Raw genomic sequence first — 17631 nt, forward strand, 5'->3', positions numbered from 1 at the left:
GCAAAGGATTTCTCATGCCCACCGCGCAGTTCACTAGGGATAAAATGATCATTTCAAGTTGATGCTCTAATCTGTATTCCCATTGGCCCTATTTATCGGGATTTTTTTTATTTTTTTATTTTTTGGAACAAAGACACTTTTATATATACCACGACTTCTCCACTGAGAAGTCAGGTTTCTAACCATCTACTACCCCTCCATTGGCTATTTATCGGACTTTTTTTTTTTTTTTGGGTACCTAAGATTCATCAAAGCCAGTTTGCGCGCACCTTGATTACATCCTCAGGGGGATGCTTGTCGTCCGCAAGGGTCGAACCCATGACCTCTCCACTAAGAAGTATGGATCTTAGTAGGGTGTCAATTGGTACGGTTTCAGTACAAACTTTGAATACCGAAAACCAAAACCATACCGTACCGAATTTAAACGGTATGGTACGGTTTCGGTATTTTAAAAAAATGGTTCGGTACGGTTTCGGTATTAAATCGGTATTGGAAAATGGTTTAAATACGGTATCTAGTGCAGTACAATTTTGGTACAAATGAACTTATGACACTATTTAAATAAGATCTTGATGAAATTGTGATAAACCAATCAATAAAATTTTGAAATTTATAGAGATAAAACAAATAAATTTAATTAATAAAGATAAAACAAGTAAATCTAAGAAGATGAGTAAATGATGAAATGAAAAATTGAAATAGAGAATTAAGAATATGATAAAGGTAAAGTGTTTTAATTGTAAAATTAAATTTTATATCTCTTAATTTGGTAGAGTACCAATTCGGTACGGTTTCGGTACATACCAACGATATGAGTACCTAAAACCGAAACTGTACCGAAGAAATTTGGTTTCGGTACGTACCGTACCAATTTTGAACAGTACAATGTGGTTTTTGATGGCGCGGTTCGGTACGGTTTAACAATTTCGGTACATAATTGACACCCTTAGATCTTACCACTCTTCCAACCCTGCTATTTATCGGACTTTGCTTGGGTACCGTCAAGCCAAACACCACGGGCTGTCAGATCAAAATTTTGACCATTAAAATTTAACAATTGAGATTCAATTTCAACCGAGATTTTGGATTTGACGGTTCAAAATCTCAGCTTGACGGTTATGTGCATTTAATGCGCATGACCCAAGCAATTTCTCCATTTATCCACCAAAATATATTTTAATTTTTATCATCAAAGGATTTTTTTGGTAATGATTTGCACATCTTAGTGAAGAAATCATGGGCTCGACTCCCCGTAATAGTCTTGAATTGTTGGTTATAACCATCATCTCTCAGAGTGATGAGATAATAGGTTCAACTCTCCTAATAGTATATATAATAGTTCCAAGTTATTCAGTTGACAATGATCATCACTTCTTAGTGATGAGATAATGGGTATATTTTCTTGATGATTTATTTAAATTATACATAAAAGCAATTCGAGAATGTAATCGAGATGAATGTACAATAATAGCTTCGATGAACCTAAATAAATAAATAAAATTGGATCATTCATAATGAACAACACGTGCATAAGTTGGACTCATATCTAGTCCATTTCTAACAAGGAAATAGACCATTATTTCCTTGAAGATGTGTGACATGTGTCACAACATCACATTAAATGGTTAAAATCTATTTATAAATTACATCAATTAACTTGATAAATTACATCAATTAACTCTTTGATGCGATTTATAAATGGATTTTAACCATTTAATGTGATGTTAAGACACATGTTACACATCTACAAAGAAATGGAATGGATGGTCCATTTTCTTGTCTTGATAAATTTCCTGCATAAGCCTAAATAAAACATAAACAAGATCTATCATCATCATAGTTCTTCTTCGAGGTTTCTCTCTCTCTTGACGCAATCTACTTATTATCAAACCTAAAAAAAAAAAAACATCTATCATAATTTTTTTTTTTGTTTTTTTTTTTTTTTTTTTTGTAGTTGGCGAGTTTGTATTGTTGGAAGGGGGGAATATTACTAATATAGGTGCCACCAGACGGATACAAACTCAAGACCTCCCCATGAGAATTTAGACTTTTAACCATTCAACTAAAGACCATTATCCTACCCATTTCCTTGTAGATATGTGACATATGTCCCAACATTACATCAAAAGGTTGAGATCTATTTACAAGTCAGTCATCATATTTGACCGTTTTACTAGAATGCTAACGAAATATTCACCCATCATGGTTTCTGTTAGCTATATGGGGTATTAGTTGAATCTGCAATCTATCATTATCATGAGTGACTGGTACTACATATTTCCAGTACAAAATACAAGCAGCAGTGCAGAAAAAGAGCACGCCGCACAGATAGCTTAGTTGAAGCAATTTCTCAAGACCCATCTTTTGCTAAAGATGTTTTTTATCCACTAGACCCTACAGATTCTGTACAGTCAACTCCTGCCATCCTGAATTCAAATCCCCCTGGGGGCGGCTGCGGCCGCGTGAGCCGAACCCTCCCCTCATATGAATAGGAAGAGGGAAAGAATCCATTTCTGGCATACACCACCAGGGACTCTCGGCTCTCCAGTTCTGCAACTTCAATTGACATTTACACTTCACTGCAGCAACATTTACTTCAAACTACAAAAATGGAACTCAAGAAAACAATAATTACAATTGAAACTAACCAACCGGCAACACAATGGGGCAACACAATGGGATGAACAAAAGAAATTGCATCCTCCATTGCTCAGCTTCTTGAGAAGCTGAATTGATCCGTTGACCCTGCACTACGTATAAGTAGAGAAGTGCTCAATACCCATTCACATGCTCTCCTCTGACATCCTGTTGGACCAGATTATCTCAATTTCAAGTGTTCGAGATGACCCATCCTTCTTGTTGTCATGGTTCAAGCTGAAGAACCCACTGTAAACACCTTCTGTCACAACTTTATCTATTTGGATTGTCACCTTCCCAAGAGTAGACTGCGAGGCACACCCCCGTACCATCCAAAATAGTAAGAAACAGGCTGATGTTTAAGAGGATCAGGAAATAAAATGAATCTACATACCTTCCCAAATGTATTTTTGCTTTTGCAGAGGATGTGAAGTTTTTGTCCTCTTGGAGGAACATCAAATGCCCAAGTAAACCCTTCTTTCCATTCTGGACAAGTACTGTGGCTCACAACCTGAAAATATTGATGACACATCAGTAAGATTAATCTAAAACGCTGGAGAGACAATGCGATGTTTAGAATCTCCGAAAAATAACAATTAACACCCCAACAACCATCATGTTTTAAGGATGAGAACATGATAAAAGTATTTCAAGAATTCACCCAGGAAGTTTTGTTGTCTTCCCACCCACACCCCCCAACAAAAAAAAAAAAAAAAAATTTATCGCAAAAGAAATTCTTGAAAATATTTTGGAATTCAAGGAAAGTTGCAATAAAGCAAATATAGATATCTTATGGTTTAATCATCTTCTACGCTAATTTGGCAATCTACCTTGGTCTGTCGCGGTGGACCATTTCCTATTGTCAAAGAACAGAAGGCATTCGTGTTTCCCATGGTCTGTTTCAAGTTGTTTCCACGCTTAATGGTGACCGTCAAACACCCAGGCAAGCAATGTAACAGGCCGTCTGCTCTTTCATGGAAACTTGGAGGGCAAGTTTTCATCAGCAACTGTAGAACTGGAATTGCTTCAGCGGCAATCGTAGCTTGAGCTTTGGCAATATCTATCGGCATGGTTGACCAGGACTGTTTCAACAAGCATAAGGTGTCTAATACAGATTCCTGAGCAGCCTCATTTCCACTTTTTAGTACTCCTACTAAATGTGGGATGATGAGGGTAGCTGCTTCAGACACGTGAAGTTTAGAAAAGTTGTTGAATATCACATATACAGTTCTCAGGACTTCCACATTGAAAGTTTCTGTGGACCACAGCTCTTTCTCCAACGCAGCTGCAAGACAATAGTTTCCATTACCAATACAATGGTAAAACCAGGGAAAAAAGAACATGAGGAGAGTTACATTTGTTCCAGTCTGGAAATTGTTCACAATTTGAATATTTCATGAGCTACCACTGGATGGCTGACGTGTCTATCTTGGAAAGAATGGGAAAATTGTAGAAGATGATTTGTGTATCCATAGCATATATAATACAATCCCAAAACATGTGGTTAACTCATTAGAATATGAGGCAAAGATGAAGTTATCTTTCTGGATGGAGGCCATTCTGGTGAATTCATTTATTGGGTCCACCACTCAAAGTGAACTATCACATGCAGTTAGCAAGGATATTCATTAGTGGCTTTCTACATGAAAATACCAAAGTTTGGGTCAGCAGCCTTTGAAACTGCAGAATCAACTCTTGAAGAATACTGAAAGTTTGAAACGAAACCTAATCCACACCCCGCAAAGAGGAGAAAGAAGGAAAAATTAAAAGGTAAAATGAAGAATATGAACAAGAAATTGTCATACCTACAACTGATGGGACCTAGAAAGAACCAATTATTTTAAAAAAAAACTATATTGGAGGTCAGCACTGCCCAATGCAACAGTTGGTTTTTGAGACAAGCTCCAAGCCTCTGTGGGGGTTGTCAAGGGTCAAACTGATCTATAAATGTAACAGGTAGCAACTGAAAAGTCTACATACAAAAACATCCACATTTGGGTTACCAATGGACGAATGATCTAAAGATATGTGACAGCAAGCAACTCAAGTAAGACACAAGACCATTTTAATAGAGGGGAAAAAAACACATTGATGTCAATAAACTATTAAAAACCACTGCAATATATCCTTCCATCACTTATTTGAAACATAAAGTATAATAATTCGTATGCAAAAAACATATAATACAAGCAAGCTTGAATTGATGAATCTGACATATCATTAACAGAAAAAGAACTAAGTTAGTATTTCAGGAGAGCTTCATGGCAAGTACAACATTAAAATATTAAAGTTGAATTAGTAACCGAGTGAGACCACCTAAAAATTTGGAGAAAAATGAAAAGAAGTTTTGAGTCCTAGACAGAATGAGTTCAAGACCATCTGGAATAATATGATGCCCCCCCCCCCAAAAAAAAAAAAAATGATTCGGAAAGCATATAGAATAAAACAGTTAGAAATTGCTTACCTGTCAAGGACCTGATGAGCTCATTTGACACATATTCCTGAAGTGTGTGATTAGAAAACAAATATTTGATCAGCAAGGATGCCTGTGCAGCAACTTCTGGATTTGGAGATAGCAGAAGTTCCTGTATTGCCAATATGCCCCCTGCTTCCGCAACAGCTCGCCGATTTGTCCTACTTTGCACAACCAGGTTTTGCAATGCACATATTGCAACCATTTTCATCTCTTCAGTTGGCTGGTCTTCAAGTAAACTAACAAGCGCACGACATGCATGTACAGAATCACTAGCTCTAGCGAGTCCCTCACGCTGGAAGAGGTCACCAAGTGCAAGGGCTGCAAGAAGTCTACCAGACTGTGAACTGGTCTGTGGATCCAACAGATACTGACATAATGGAGCAATGGCATACTTGGAAATTTTCATTTCTCGCACCCTTACATTGTTAAATAGAGCCTCCAGTAGTCTTCCTGATGCTTCTTCACACTGATGAGACCTTAGGAGGTCCAGCAGTGACTCTATTGCACCAGCTTCCGCTATTAATTCAGCACTCGAAGCATCATTTTTTTCTTGAACAATTAAGGCATTGAGGGCTACTGTAATAGTGCTCTCCGACGTTGAGTGTAACATTCTCACAAGGACCACAATAGAAACATTGAAATAATACTCCGCATTGGATCCCAAAATGTTTGAAAGGACTAACGCAGCTGATTCCCACAATACATGAGGTGGTTGAGGGTCATCTTTGATGATAACCTTAGAGAGCTCAAAAATACCTCCAGCATCAAAAACAGCCTTTGGCCAGATTGTTGATATACTTTCCAAAGCCTTTATTGCTGTCTGCTGCAAGTTCAGTATTCCAATTCCTGCAAGCTGAACAAGTGGAATGATTGCATTTTGTGTTGTGATGTCTTGTTGGAAATGCTCCTGAGCTAGAAGATGAGACAGAAGTTCAGTGCCTAGCTGCTGGATGGCTTGAAAAGGTGATTCCACAAATGAAATCAAAGGTTGAATGACTTGGCTTGGAGTAAGCCTCAGAGTTGAAAGGCTCTGTGGTTTCTCCAAGATGTTCACTAGTGTCTGCAGGGCACTATGTTGTCCAGACAAACTGAAATCTGGGCGGAATAAAATCAAGAAAAGAGGCTCCACAATTCTGGCAGCAGCTGAACTTTTAGCAATCCCACTGCTGTTTGTTAAGATGCGGAACAACTCAGCAACTGACGAGCACAATGAGCTAGGTGCATCAGTGAGCAACTCAAGACAGTTATCAATGACTCCAGCTTTTACCATGTCCAGCTTCAAGTGACTACGGTCCTTCCCCAATTTTATGAGAGAGTTTATGCTTGCCTCAGAGCATAGGTGGTTAGACGTAGAAATCAAACCTACAAGAAGATCTACAACATCAAATGCTGCTGCAAGCTCAACTTGCTGTTCATCATCCAACAATCTCTCAAAAGCACAAATTCCAGATTCCACTGCTGGTCTTGTATTTGACTGCATCAGGGATATCAGAGGTTCTATAAATTCAGAGGCTATTGGCATTGCTCGCATCTTTGAGTTGCCAAACAGCACAAAACAGAGCTGCGCAGCATTTCTCTTTAATTCTGCTGACAATGCAGTTGTTAAAATCTTGTACAGGCAGTCAAGAGGGTTTCCTTCCACATCAGTAAAAAATGATGCATTAGGAGATTTTTCTGAATTCAATTTGATCAGAGTAACAAGAGCAGCCTGTTGCTCTCTCTCTGTTCCAGCACTAAGCATGTCAAATAATGGTTGGATGGCTTGCCTGGCCACTTCAGATTCTCTGATTTTCACTGCATCAAAAAGCCGATGCAGAGCCCTAGTAGCTTCAAATCTAGAATTTCTTGACCCCAAACGTAGAACAGCTATGAGTTGGTTCATAGAAATTAATGACGCATCATGACAAAGTAGATCAGAATTGCCATATAATGTTCTCAATAGTTCAGAAATAGTGGCCTCAGTTGAGTCTTGAGGACCCAAAGATAGGTACTTATTTAGAGCATCTAGAGCTCCAGCTTCTGCCATTGCCAGCTTATTCGCATCATTTCCATCTGCAAGACAGTTCAACAGGCGAACAGCAGTTGGAGGGGCACCTGGCCTATCTGGCATTGGTCTCAAAAGTTCAACTAACAACGGTATAGATTTGCGTGCAGTAGATCCAAATCTTACATCTTCAATTTCAAAGAGGTGTTCCAGAACAACTTGTTCAGGGTTACGAACTAAAAAGAATTCTTCGGATACAGAAACAAGGTTTGGTATATCTGATTCTAGGTAACCAATCATAGCTATTAATCCTGCAACTGCACCTGAATTTGCAACAGCTAGATGTATTCCCCTACTTCCACAGCAAACAAGACTAGCCATTGCTTGAGCAGCAAAGTATCTATCAATCACTTCATCAGACTTGAATAGGAGAACGAGTGAGGGTATAATTTGCATTGTGGAAGGAGATAGAACAACATTTGCATCCTGGAACAAAATTGCCAAAAGTAGCGCACTAATCCATATCTCTTCTATGTCTTCAAATTCTGCCTGTGATGAAAAAAGGCTATTAGAATGGGAACAAGAACACACGGAAGCAATTCTGAAAATATATAAAAAGAGAAATTCAGAATATGAAGGATAAAAACCTCAAGAAACAAGTTGCAATGGATAACAATTCACAATCCACAATGAAAAAGGTATATGCATACACAGTATTGCTTGAATGGATTTTTCATGGTCCTGTCAGCATGGATAATTGAAATGTCCACTCTCACATATGATTTAAACAAGCAGGGTAGAAGAAGTTGCAAAGGGGAAAAGGCGGTTTTTTATGGTGGGAGAGGTGGTATGTGATTGCTGGAGCTTAAAAATAATTTCAATGCTGCTAGTAGCAGAAAAGTAATGAAAGAAGAAAAATATTGAAGTAGAAATTGATGGGGAAAGAGAGGACCCTTTGGCTCTCATGAAACTTAATTAGGGGTGCATGTTTGGCCCTGACCCGCTTGAGCCTAGAAAGGGCCTAGGCCCAAGATTTTGGCCCTGAAGGCAGGTCAAGGCCAAATATTTTGACCCTAATTTTGACCTTAATTCAAACCTTGATTTTGTCCCTAATTCTGAACTTGATATTAGCCCTAATGGTGATTTAATTGTGGGCCTAATCCTAACCCTGATTTTAACCCCGACTTTAACCATGGATTTAATCCTAATATGGAACCTCATATTAACCATGATCCAAGCCATAATTTTGACCCTAAGTCATTCTGATCCAATGAGTCCACTTTGTTTTTTATTATTTTCTATTTCTTTTGTTGTATTTAGTAAAAATAAATGATTTTTTTTAATATGTTACCATAAAAAAAAACTAGGTTGTTTGTTACATCCTACATTTTTATTAAAAATATTCATGTAAATAATTGTAACTTACTTAGTATCAAAATTCTAAAATGACTTTTAATTAGGGTGTTTTAAAATCAAAATTATAATACACTAGGGTACATTTTAAATGCCAAAAGTTAAAGGTCACCAGACACAAATCATTACTCTTAAGCTAGGGCATTCTACGATCAAAATTATAATTAAACTACTCTAGGCTTTTTTAATGATTAAAGCACAAAACAAATTATCTCAAAAGTTATTAGGAGTGTAAATATGTGCATTAGCATATCATACTATAAACAGAAATTGAAAACCAATTCAAGTCATTCTTGCATCTAAGCATAATTTTTAGAGTTTTTTACACGGCACCCACTATTATTGGGGTGAAACTAGTGATCACCCACTATTATGCCATAAATTACATAGCACCTACTTGAAAAATTACAAGTTACCCATAGTTACTTTTTCTTGTTAAGTGAAGGGTAGAATGACATAAATGCCCTTACTTTCATTTAACTCTATTTAAATTTTAAAATTCAAATTACCCAAATTCCCTTTGGACAGTAAATTACAATATTACCCCAACTTGACTTAACATCTTCCCACTGACCAACCCACTGTGCATCTCTCCTCTCTCCTAACCTATGCCCTCTGCGACCATCTTCTCCAAACAAATGCAAATTAAAAGAGCTTGAATGTTCTTCTTTTATTGGAAGAACCAGGAAGTAGAACTAGTAGGCAGTTCGACGCTAACTGTTTCGACCCCGAATACCAGGCCTCATCAGGTTTCAAGGTTTTGAATAATTACCTAGAAGGCCTCCACTTTCCGGACCGCGTTACCAATCCTCCACATTCCCGGAGGATAGACTTTTCCATCACTAAAATACAATATAGACATCCATTAATGGTGGTTTTTGAACTTTACAGTGACAAAGGATCTGGGTTTACTAATGAGTTGGGGCTCCAAATCCTACCCTTGTTGAAGAACCGAGGGGAGAACCCTTTGAAATAGGATGGATTGCAAGATGAAGGAAAGGACGCATGCAGGGACTAGAAGAGAAACAAAGAAAACCAGAAACAATAATGTTAAGCACCTATCAACATTAGCAACTGCTACCCATAGGAGGCACAAAGAAATCGAACAATTCCTTAGCTCATGAACTGCCAAAATTTGCAGGTTCTGATCCAATGGAGTCAGACGAGAGCTCTACCGAAACCCTAACTCGTGATCCTTCTTCTGCTGAAACCCTAATCTGCGAAGCGATCCTCCGACGTCCACCAAATCATTTTCTTTTGCATCTTCAGTGATGTCCTTTCTTCCATTCAATTCTTACAATACTGCCATCTCCTTAAGAGAGAGAGATACACGGGGGGCTAGGGCTTTGGGTCTCTCAAACAATGGGCAGGGGCTAGGGTTTTGGTCTTATTCTGTCAATTTGATAACTCTTGGGGTAGTTTTTTGTAAATTTCAAAAGAAAATTAACTGAATCTATGCAATTACCATATTACCCTTATTCACTAAGGCAGATTAATTGTTAAGGTTGGGGTAATATTTTAATTTCACTACCCAAAGGGCATTTAGGTAAATTTGAATTTCAAATTTTGAATGAGTTAAATGGAGTAAGGGCATTTATGACATTTAGTGAATTAGATTGCGGCAATATTGTAAATTTACTGTTAAAGGGCATTCGGGTAATTTGAATTTTAAATTTTACATAAGTTAAATGATAGAAAGGGCATTTATGCAATTTTACCCCACTTAATAGAAAAAAGTAATTGTGGGTAACTTGTAATTTTTCAAGTGGGTGCCATGTAATTTATGGCATAATAGTGGGTGGTCACTAGTTTCACCCCAATAATAGTGGGTGCCATATAAAAAACTCTAATTTTTATAGATTGACAATTATAATTTGGAACATCTAAGTAAAATTTTAAATAGAAGGTTTTTAAGAGAAATTTGAATGACATGATCTTTAGATTATTTTTTATGACATAATGTATTACAAAAATATTTTCAACCATATTAATTGTTGACAAAAGATGATTCCTCAGTCCCCAATGATGTGATGCATCTAATATTTAATGTATATAATGAATCAATCAAATAAACATAAATCCTATTTAGGGCAAATTACATATAGACTCCATGTGTTTGTAATCAATTACATCCACTACCTTTGAAAAAATTTAATTACAAATGCCCCCTTACTGCTTCAGCATAGGTATCCATTTATAACTTTCAATTCTTAATAGTAGGGGGTCATCTGTATTTTCTTAAGAGATAATAGATGTAATTGATTGCAAACACAAGGAGTCTATATGTAATTTGCCCTACTACGTATATTTCTACTTTCTTCTAGGTACAAATAATTTGTTTTTAATTAAAAGAATATAATAGATACTTCACATCATTGGAGATGTTTTGGTCTTTTAAAAAATATATTTTGTTGATAGAGGCTACTAGGGGTGCAACTAATACTTTGATTTGTTTTGTGTTGACATTAATATTAGAAGTTGAAATGCCATTGATAATTTGTCTATATCATGTATATTATATAGAAAACTCCCTTTTGTACCCCTTAAAAAAGGGTTTTTTTTTATTTTTTTTATATTTTAAAATAGTCTTATTAATTAGGCATATATTAAAATTAGAATAATGAAAAAATATATAAAATTCTAAACATTAACATCAAATTGTGTTGGTTAGTGACTTAATATGGTTATCTTAGATCAATATTCTTATACATTGCATGGTTAGAAAACAACACGTTATATTCAAAATTGACAAGTTAGATTATGCATTTTATTGATCATATATATGATTCAAATTTGATCAGGGATAGGGCCAATCAAGAATACGGATAAGGCCAAGGCAAATCAAGGACAGGGATAGGGCCATCAAAGATAGGGACATGGGCATCAAGGATATGGACATGGCCAGGGACAAAGATAGGGACAATGACAAGGCCATTAGGGACAAGGACAACAAGTCCCGGGACCCTATCAGTGACAATCAGAGCGAGAATGGGCTTAGCTAAGAACATCAAGGCTGGGACTGGGATTGGAAAAGCCCGGCTCAACCCGGCCCTATTGCAGCCCTACACTTAATGGTGGCCATGTCAGGATGAGGGAAAACTGAAAATTCAAAGTTGCAAGAGAAGAGAAGAATGCATAAAAGTAGAAAGAAAAAAAAAGCGGGGAGGAGGTTGGAAGGAGTGCTCAATCTATAAATTCATCTTTAACAATGGGAGTTACACCATATATAAAGAATCTCGAAAGACACGTAAATTAAGATTCTAACTAGGACACTAATTCAATCAAGAAACTAAAAGAATTAGAAACCAAAAATCATACACATCTAACTTCTAAAATAAATGGAATGAAATAAATACATACCTAGTTTCTGTAAATAACATAAATTTTGAAACTACGAGTCTATGACTCAAAACTGGATCCATTTCATTTCTATTTGGAAACCCAGTTGGGGTTGGGTCGATCCAAGGCAGTGTATTGCATTACACGTCATTTAGTTAGTCCCTGAGCCAATTGCTGGATCAAGAAACCAATTCTCTTGTAGCCAGAGCTAGTTCATGTCATCGCAGTAAAGAGAGATTACCAGCTGCGATTTATAAGTAGATGACTCTGAACCTTCAGGGAAGTCTATCATTAGTGTTATTGTAAATGATACAAATTACAACCAATTAGTAGTTGATTGTAAATAGTAATTCAACCATCTGTGACTCAAAAATCATGATAAATCAACATGTTTGTAAGGAAAATGGGTCAGAGGAAAGATCAATCCGTTCCAAGTGGAAGGTGGTTTAACAAACAGTTTGACTGGCTCAGCTAGGATGTGTCTCTAAACATTGAAAAAAAGAATTTTTCCAGCCACAAAGTTGCTATAAAGAGGATGAACCAGATCATGCATGTACCTGTGGGTTGGCAGTATAAGTTGAAAGCTTATCAGCAAGGGTCTCCAGTGCACCAGCCTCCATGACAGTGATTTTGTTCTTCTTGTGAAATGAAGAAATTACTGAAAGCAACCACAAAGCAACCGTTCCACCAAGGACAGTGGCTGGATCAGGAATATCAAACTCATCTCCGTCTTGGAATATAGTTCTTTCCTTATAACATCTGGGGGATTTGACTTCAATTCCCAGATTGCAGCAGTTAGAGGTACACTTCATCATGTCTACTAGGGCATAAATGAGAGGCTTTAGAAAACCTGATGCATCAAGTGCATCAATTGACTGCATTTTGTGTTCCTTTACAGCACAAATGAGTAATGCAGCACCTCCAACTTTTACTTCTAAACTGCTTGAGTTCATTATTCTCTGAGCTAGTGAAACAACAGAGTTTGGATGGGCAATAAGAAGGTCACCCAATACAACTGGTTGATCGCTGCACAGCCTGGACAGGATTTCTATTGCCTTATCCTGAGAGGGAGGAAGCCCCTCAGCCAGGCAGCAAACCAGTGGCTCTAGGCTTGAGGGAACTTCAGCAAGAGCAGCCCAAGGTGGGTATGTGAAGTTCAAACTCAGTTTTGTCCTAGCCAAAAGTGCAACTACATCTAGAGCATCAGTGGCATCACTTCCTTCCATGTCCATTGTAGATAAGGAATCAACAATAGCAAGAACTGCAAAACGGCACTGGGCAGTTCCTCTAAGTACTTCTCCGACTGGAAAATGGTTTAATAATTGATGAAGGGCACGTGATGCATTCCTCTTGCCTTCCAGAGTGCCTTCTCCTAGTACTCTCGTCAAAGCTGAGACGACATCTTCCACCAAAGCTTCTGCAGCTATCTGAGGATCAGAGAGCAAATTAGCCAATGCAGCTACTGCAGTCTCAGCTGTGTGAACAGATGGAGTCTTTGCCAGCTTAATTAATGGCTTGACATCCTCTTCTATAACATAAGACACCTTTTTAGAGTTAGCCTTAGTTGAGCGGGACAATGCACCCAATGCCCGAGCTGACTGTGTAGCAATAACCTGAGTTTTGCTGGTCAAGAGCCTCATGCAAGGGTTAACAATTTCATCAGTAGCAAGGCTATCACAGATGTCCTGTCTACTGCTAAATAGGTCAGCCAAAACAGAAGCAGCATACTCTTGAGTTTCCTCATTCGAGGAGTTGAGAACCTGGACCAGAGATTTGAGGCCCTGATTAGCAGGACCTCCTCTATGCACAAGATCTTTCTGTGGAGCCATGGTAAGCACATGACCCAACACCCTAATAATATGAACCTTTGAACTTGGAGAATCTCCTAAAAGCAAAGGCAGTAGCTGATTGATGGTGGCAGAGTCAGCACAACGAATAAGCTTCGTAAGTGCTAAAGCTGAAGCTTCTTGTCCTTTTGGACCACCACTTTTTAGAAGCCAGAGGAATGCAGTGACAGCTCCAGCGCTTTCAACACAGGCACGTATGTCTTCACTGTGACAGCACAAATTCCACAGCACATGTGCTGCATCTTCCCTAGCCTTTTGAGATCCCACCTCCAATAGACGCACTAATGGAGGAATAACACCAGCGGCAGTGATTGCCCATTTGCTGTCGTCAACTTGGTCTGTCAAGATTGCCAGCATTGTTACAGCATATTCTTGATGCTGTTCACTTGACAATCCCAGCAGTGATATTAATAACTGAATACCCTCTCTCTTTCCAAGGGCTTCCCAGGTATCAACCCCATCACAGCACAATCTCGTTAATGAGAGTACCAGATATTCCTGCACGTCAGCTGTGGCTGTGGTTATGAGTCCTATGAGAACTTTTTTTGCTTCTGCATGATTAAGCGACCTCGAGAGGTATTTGTTACCATAAAGGCTAGCCATAGCCTCGAGGACACGCTCCTGAACCAGTTTATTATCTCGAGGTTTTAAAAGCTTTATCAGAATATCTTCTATCTGAGTTACATTAAATGGTTCTTCAACATCAGATGCTTGTTCAAAGACCATTAATGAGTAAGCAAGTGTGCCAATTATATCAGCAACAGGAGCAGCCAAGCGGGGAGACTGAGATAGTTCTCCAAGATAAAGTATTAGAGCAGACATTCCACCACATATATTCGCCAAAGTGCGTATTGTGTGTCCCTGTAGATCCAAGCCACCCTCCCCTTGCATGCATTCTTTAGATGGAGCCACAACAGCTCCAATAAGGATGGGTATGCCCTGCGAATCCACCACAGCTTTCTTAGCCCTAGTTGATTTGGATGACAGAGCTTCTAGGGCATCAGCAGCACTGGCTCGAACTGATATATCATTTTCACGACCAACTAATCGAAGCAAAGCTTCAACAGCTCCAGCATTTATGACTTTTGGGATGCTATCACTGAAAGCTGACATCAAACGAGCCAAAAGAGATGCAGCATTGGACTGAGCAGTAGCATTATCAGAATAAAGAAGTCCAATTATAATATCTAGCCCTCCTGCCTCAAGTGTGGCATTCCAGTAGGCATTCTTGTCTCCATAAAGGTTCCTCAAGGCCCCAGTGACAAATCCCTCCACCAACTTGTCCTGCTTGATATTCGGATTGAGCTGATCCCACAGAGTAGGCACTACACCTTCAGTCACAAATATTTTCACGCCCACGTGATCATCTGATAGCCCACCACATGAAACTTCATAGATTGCCTCGGCAGCTGCCTTCCTGGCTTCAATTGATTCCGATTTCAGCAGTGAGAGCAATGGCGGTATGCATCCACCAAGAAGAACTTTTAGCCGCAATTCTTCCTCCTTGCAAAGAGCACTCAAAGTTGCAGCAACATTAACTTTTGCAGCAGTAGTACCACTCCTGAGAACAGATATAAACAAAGGCATTGCCTGTGTGTGGGAACCAATAAGCATCCTTGCATCCTTCCTAGCTCTAGAAATACTAAGTAAGCGTGTTGTAATGAGCTCCTTCTCATGTTGAGATGACATGTTCGCATGTAGCTGCTCGATAAAGCGAGCAACTGTAGCCATTGTAGACTCTGGGTCATCCAATCCAGCTGGCCCATTTGGTTCTCTGGGAAGTAAGCAACAAATTTATCATCCCATCAGTAAATTTACAATCAGTTAAAAATGAAAACTTTGAAGGCAAGTTTCAGCTGATTTCGAATGATTTAACAGAGCCTAAGAGTGGGTTTTTTCAGGATAATGGAAGTTTAAAAAAATTAAATCTCAAAACCAAGGTTTTTCACAGTATAAAGATTTAAAAAAAGAAAAAAAGAAAAAAAAAAGACATGAATGGAGGATTTGAGCATTAAACGATTCAGTCACTGGAACACAATTTACTGTGAACCCATCGTTGTTAAAAGAGACAGAGAGACCAAGTTAAATGAGCAACACTGACCTAGTTTCAGATGTAGACAAAGATCTACTCTGTACAGGTTTTGACATTTGCGCTAATTATCAGTCCCAGTTCTCCGTGTGGCAACCTATGCATCATCAATGTTATTGAAGTAATTCAATAACATAAACAGCTCAGATATCTGTCAAATCCAAAAATAAATAGAGAGATACAGGTAGAAAAAGAAAAGATTCTCCAGTCAACTTCCGAGTTCCAAATAGAACAACTAAAGAACTAAAAAAAAATGCAGAAAGTTTCTACAGCCACGCCACATTAATTCCAGTTCGAAATTCTAAGATTAGAAAAGCAGAAAAAATACATATTTCACACAAAAGAAACAAAAACATTGACATCAACAACATATACAGCACCATATGCAGAGATCACACAGAAAAAGATACCTGACCACTCTCTAATGCAAATGTTAAGAACTCCCCCTTGGAATAAAGCCCAGATCCTGCTCCTCCTCCTCTGCCGGAGAAGCATAACACCTCAATTCTTTCTCTGCATCGAATCCCTTAAGAAATCCACTAGGTGGGGGACGAAGACAAAGGGAAAGCTCACTTACAGCAGTATCTTCCCTTGGAACTCCAACAGTCATCCACTGCAACAGCAGAAAACCATCAATGCTAAAAACCCAGATCTTCAACTACCCAAAAAGTTAAAAGCTTTGCGATAAGTAGCTGAATTCCTCTGTAACAATGAAATTAACTATGTCTTGTCTAGCAGAAATGGCGGAAAATAAAAACAATAAACAAAAAGACCCGACCAGTACGGAGATCGGATCAGAAGGACATTCATGAACTAGGGCAACAACCGTCATTTTCTCCACGGTTAAAAACCCAGATGCATAAAAGAGAAACCATAATAACGAATTTCAGTAACCAACAATCAAGTAGAACACAACCCACCTACTAATTGAAAATTTCTTGAGGAAAACAAGAAAAATAAGAATCTGTTGGTATTGGTTTGGTACATCCGGTATAGTAAATAGATTAAAAGAAGAACTGTAGAAAGAGAAAGAGCACTCCTGAGTCTTCCTTCTCTCCCAACTTTACAGTTCCTTTTGGTTTTCTCTTTCCTAGTCTTTCCCTTCTTTTCTGTGTGTCGACGAAAACGGGCGTTTTGTTCGGTTGGAAGGTGATAGCAACTAGAAAATTAACGCCTTTTCCCAAATCCCAACTCCAATTTCTTGGCTTCATTTTTACTTTTATTGATTGTTTTTACAGACTCACTCTCTCTCTCTTTCTCTCACTTTCACACACATTAGTTCACCATAATGTGTTGCCATTATTGTAATCTCTCTCTTATTGAGATTAGTAAAAATAAATAATAAGTATGTCTGTCACCCAAATTATCATATTATCTTGGAATCTTACTTAAATTACAATATAAAGATTTCAAGTAATAAGGTTAACAGGACAAAAGGTTTTTTTTCTTCTTTTTCTGTTTTTGAGATTGATCTAGATCCAAAAAAGGACGGATCTTTTCTAATATAAACAATAGGATTTAATTTATTGTTTTCTTTAATTTTTTGTTTTATTGTTTGATAGCTTTGGTAGGAGATCCAGAATTCCATGCATCATACGTAGCTTAACAGATGTGGTCCATTGCCGATGATGGATGAATGCAAAGAGCAAACCTGACACCAAAGCCTTCTTGTACAGGAGAGTTCAAGAACAGTTTTTGTTAGGAGATTGTTTCAATGCTTTGACTTCAAAACTACAAAATGGGAGGCAAACCCAAGTCGCAGCATTCAAATTTCAGAGTATCTAAGGTTCCGATTCCATTCTAACAGGTTTTACAAATGGAAAAGACTGTTTCCTGATCCCAATTT

At 38.1% G+C, this 17631-nt stretch overlaps 1 protein-coding gene across 3 annotated transcripts; it reads right to left on the reverse strand.

Moving 5' to 3' along the window:
• Window positions 1–1972: 1972 nt before the first annotated feature.
• Window positions 1973–17076, reverse strand: LOC149009356 (CELLULOSE SYNTHASE INTERACTIVE 3). Of its 3 annotated transcripts, none has more exons than XM_089162312.1 (8): window positions 16706–17076; window positions 16196–16398; window positions 15798–15882; window positions 12407–15470; window positions 5102–7646; window positions 3468–3922; window positions 3032–3148; window positions 1973–2945 (listed from the first exon to the last, which is right to left on the reverse strand). In XM_089162312.1, the coding sequence occupies exons 3-8, from the start codon at window positions 15842–15844 to the stop codon at window positions 2784–2786; spliced, it is 6390 nt and encodes a 2129-aa protein (XP_089018438.1). In that variant the 5' UTR covers window positions 15845–15882; window positions 16196–16398; window positions 16706–17076; the 3' UTR covers window positions 1973–2783. The 3 variants fall into 3 exon arrangements, with proteins under 3 accessions (XP_089018438.1, XP_089018441.1, XP_089018439.1); XM_089162315.1 differs by lacking the exon at window positions 16706–17076 and adding an exon at window positions 16564–16676; XM_089162313.1 differs by lacking the exon at window positions 16706–17076 and having other exon boundaries at window positions 16196–16545.
• Window positions 17077–17631: the final 555 nt, after the last annotated feature.

This window comes from Hakea prostrata, chromosome 7 (assembly GCF_041222555.1).
Source record: "Hakea prostrata isolate BN-2017 chromosome 7, UWA_Hpros_2, whole genome shotgun sequence".
Taxonomy (NCBI): Eukaryota; Viridiplantae; Streptophyta; class Magnoliopsida; order Proteales; family Proteaceae; genus Hakea; species Hakea prostrata.

Excerpts from the sequence above, each read along its gene's own strand:
- LOC149009356 (XM_089162312.1), bottom strand. The coding sequence starts at position 15,844 with ATGTCAAAACCTGTACAGAGTAGATCTTTGTCTACATCTGAAACTAG. Across the intron at positions 15,471-15,797 it reads TTGTCTACATCTGAAACTAG|AGAACCAAATGGGCCAGCTG; the intron begins GTCAGTGTTGCT and ends CTTACTTCCCAG. Across the intron at positions 7,647-12,406 it reads CTTATACTGCCAACCCACAG|GCAGAATTTGAAGACATAGA; the intron begins GTACATGCATGA and ends TTTTCATCACAG.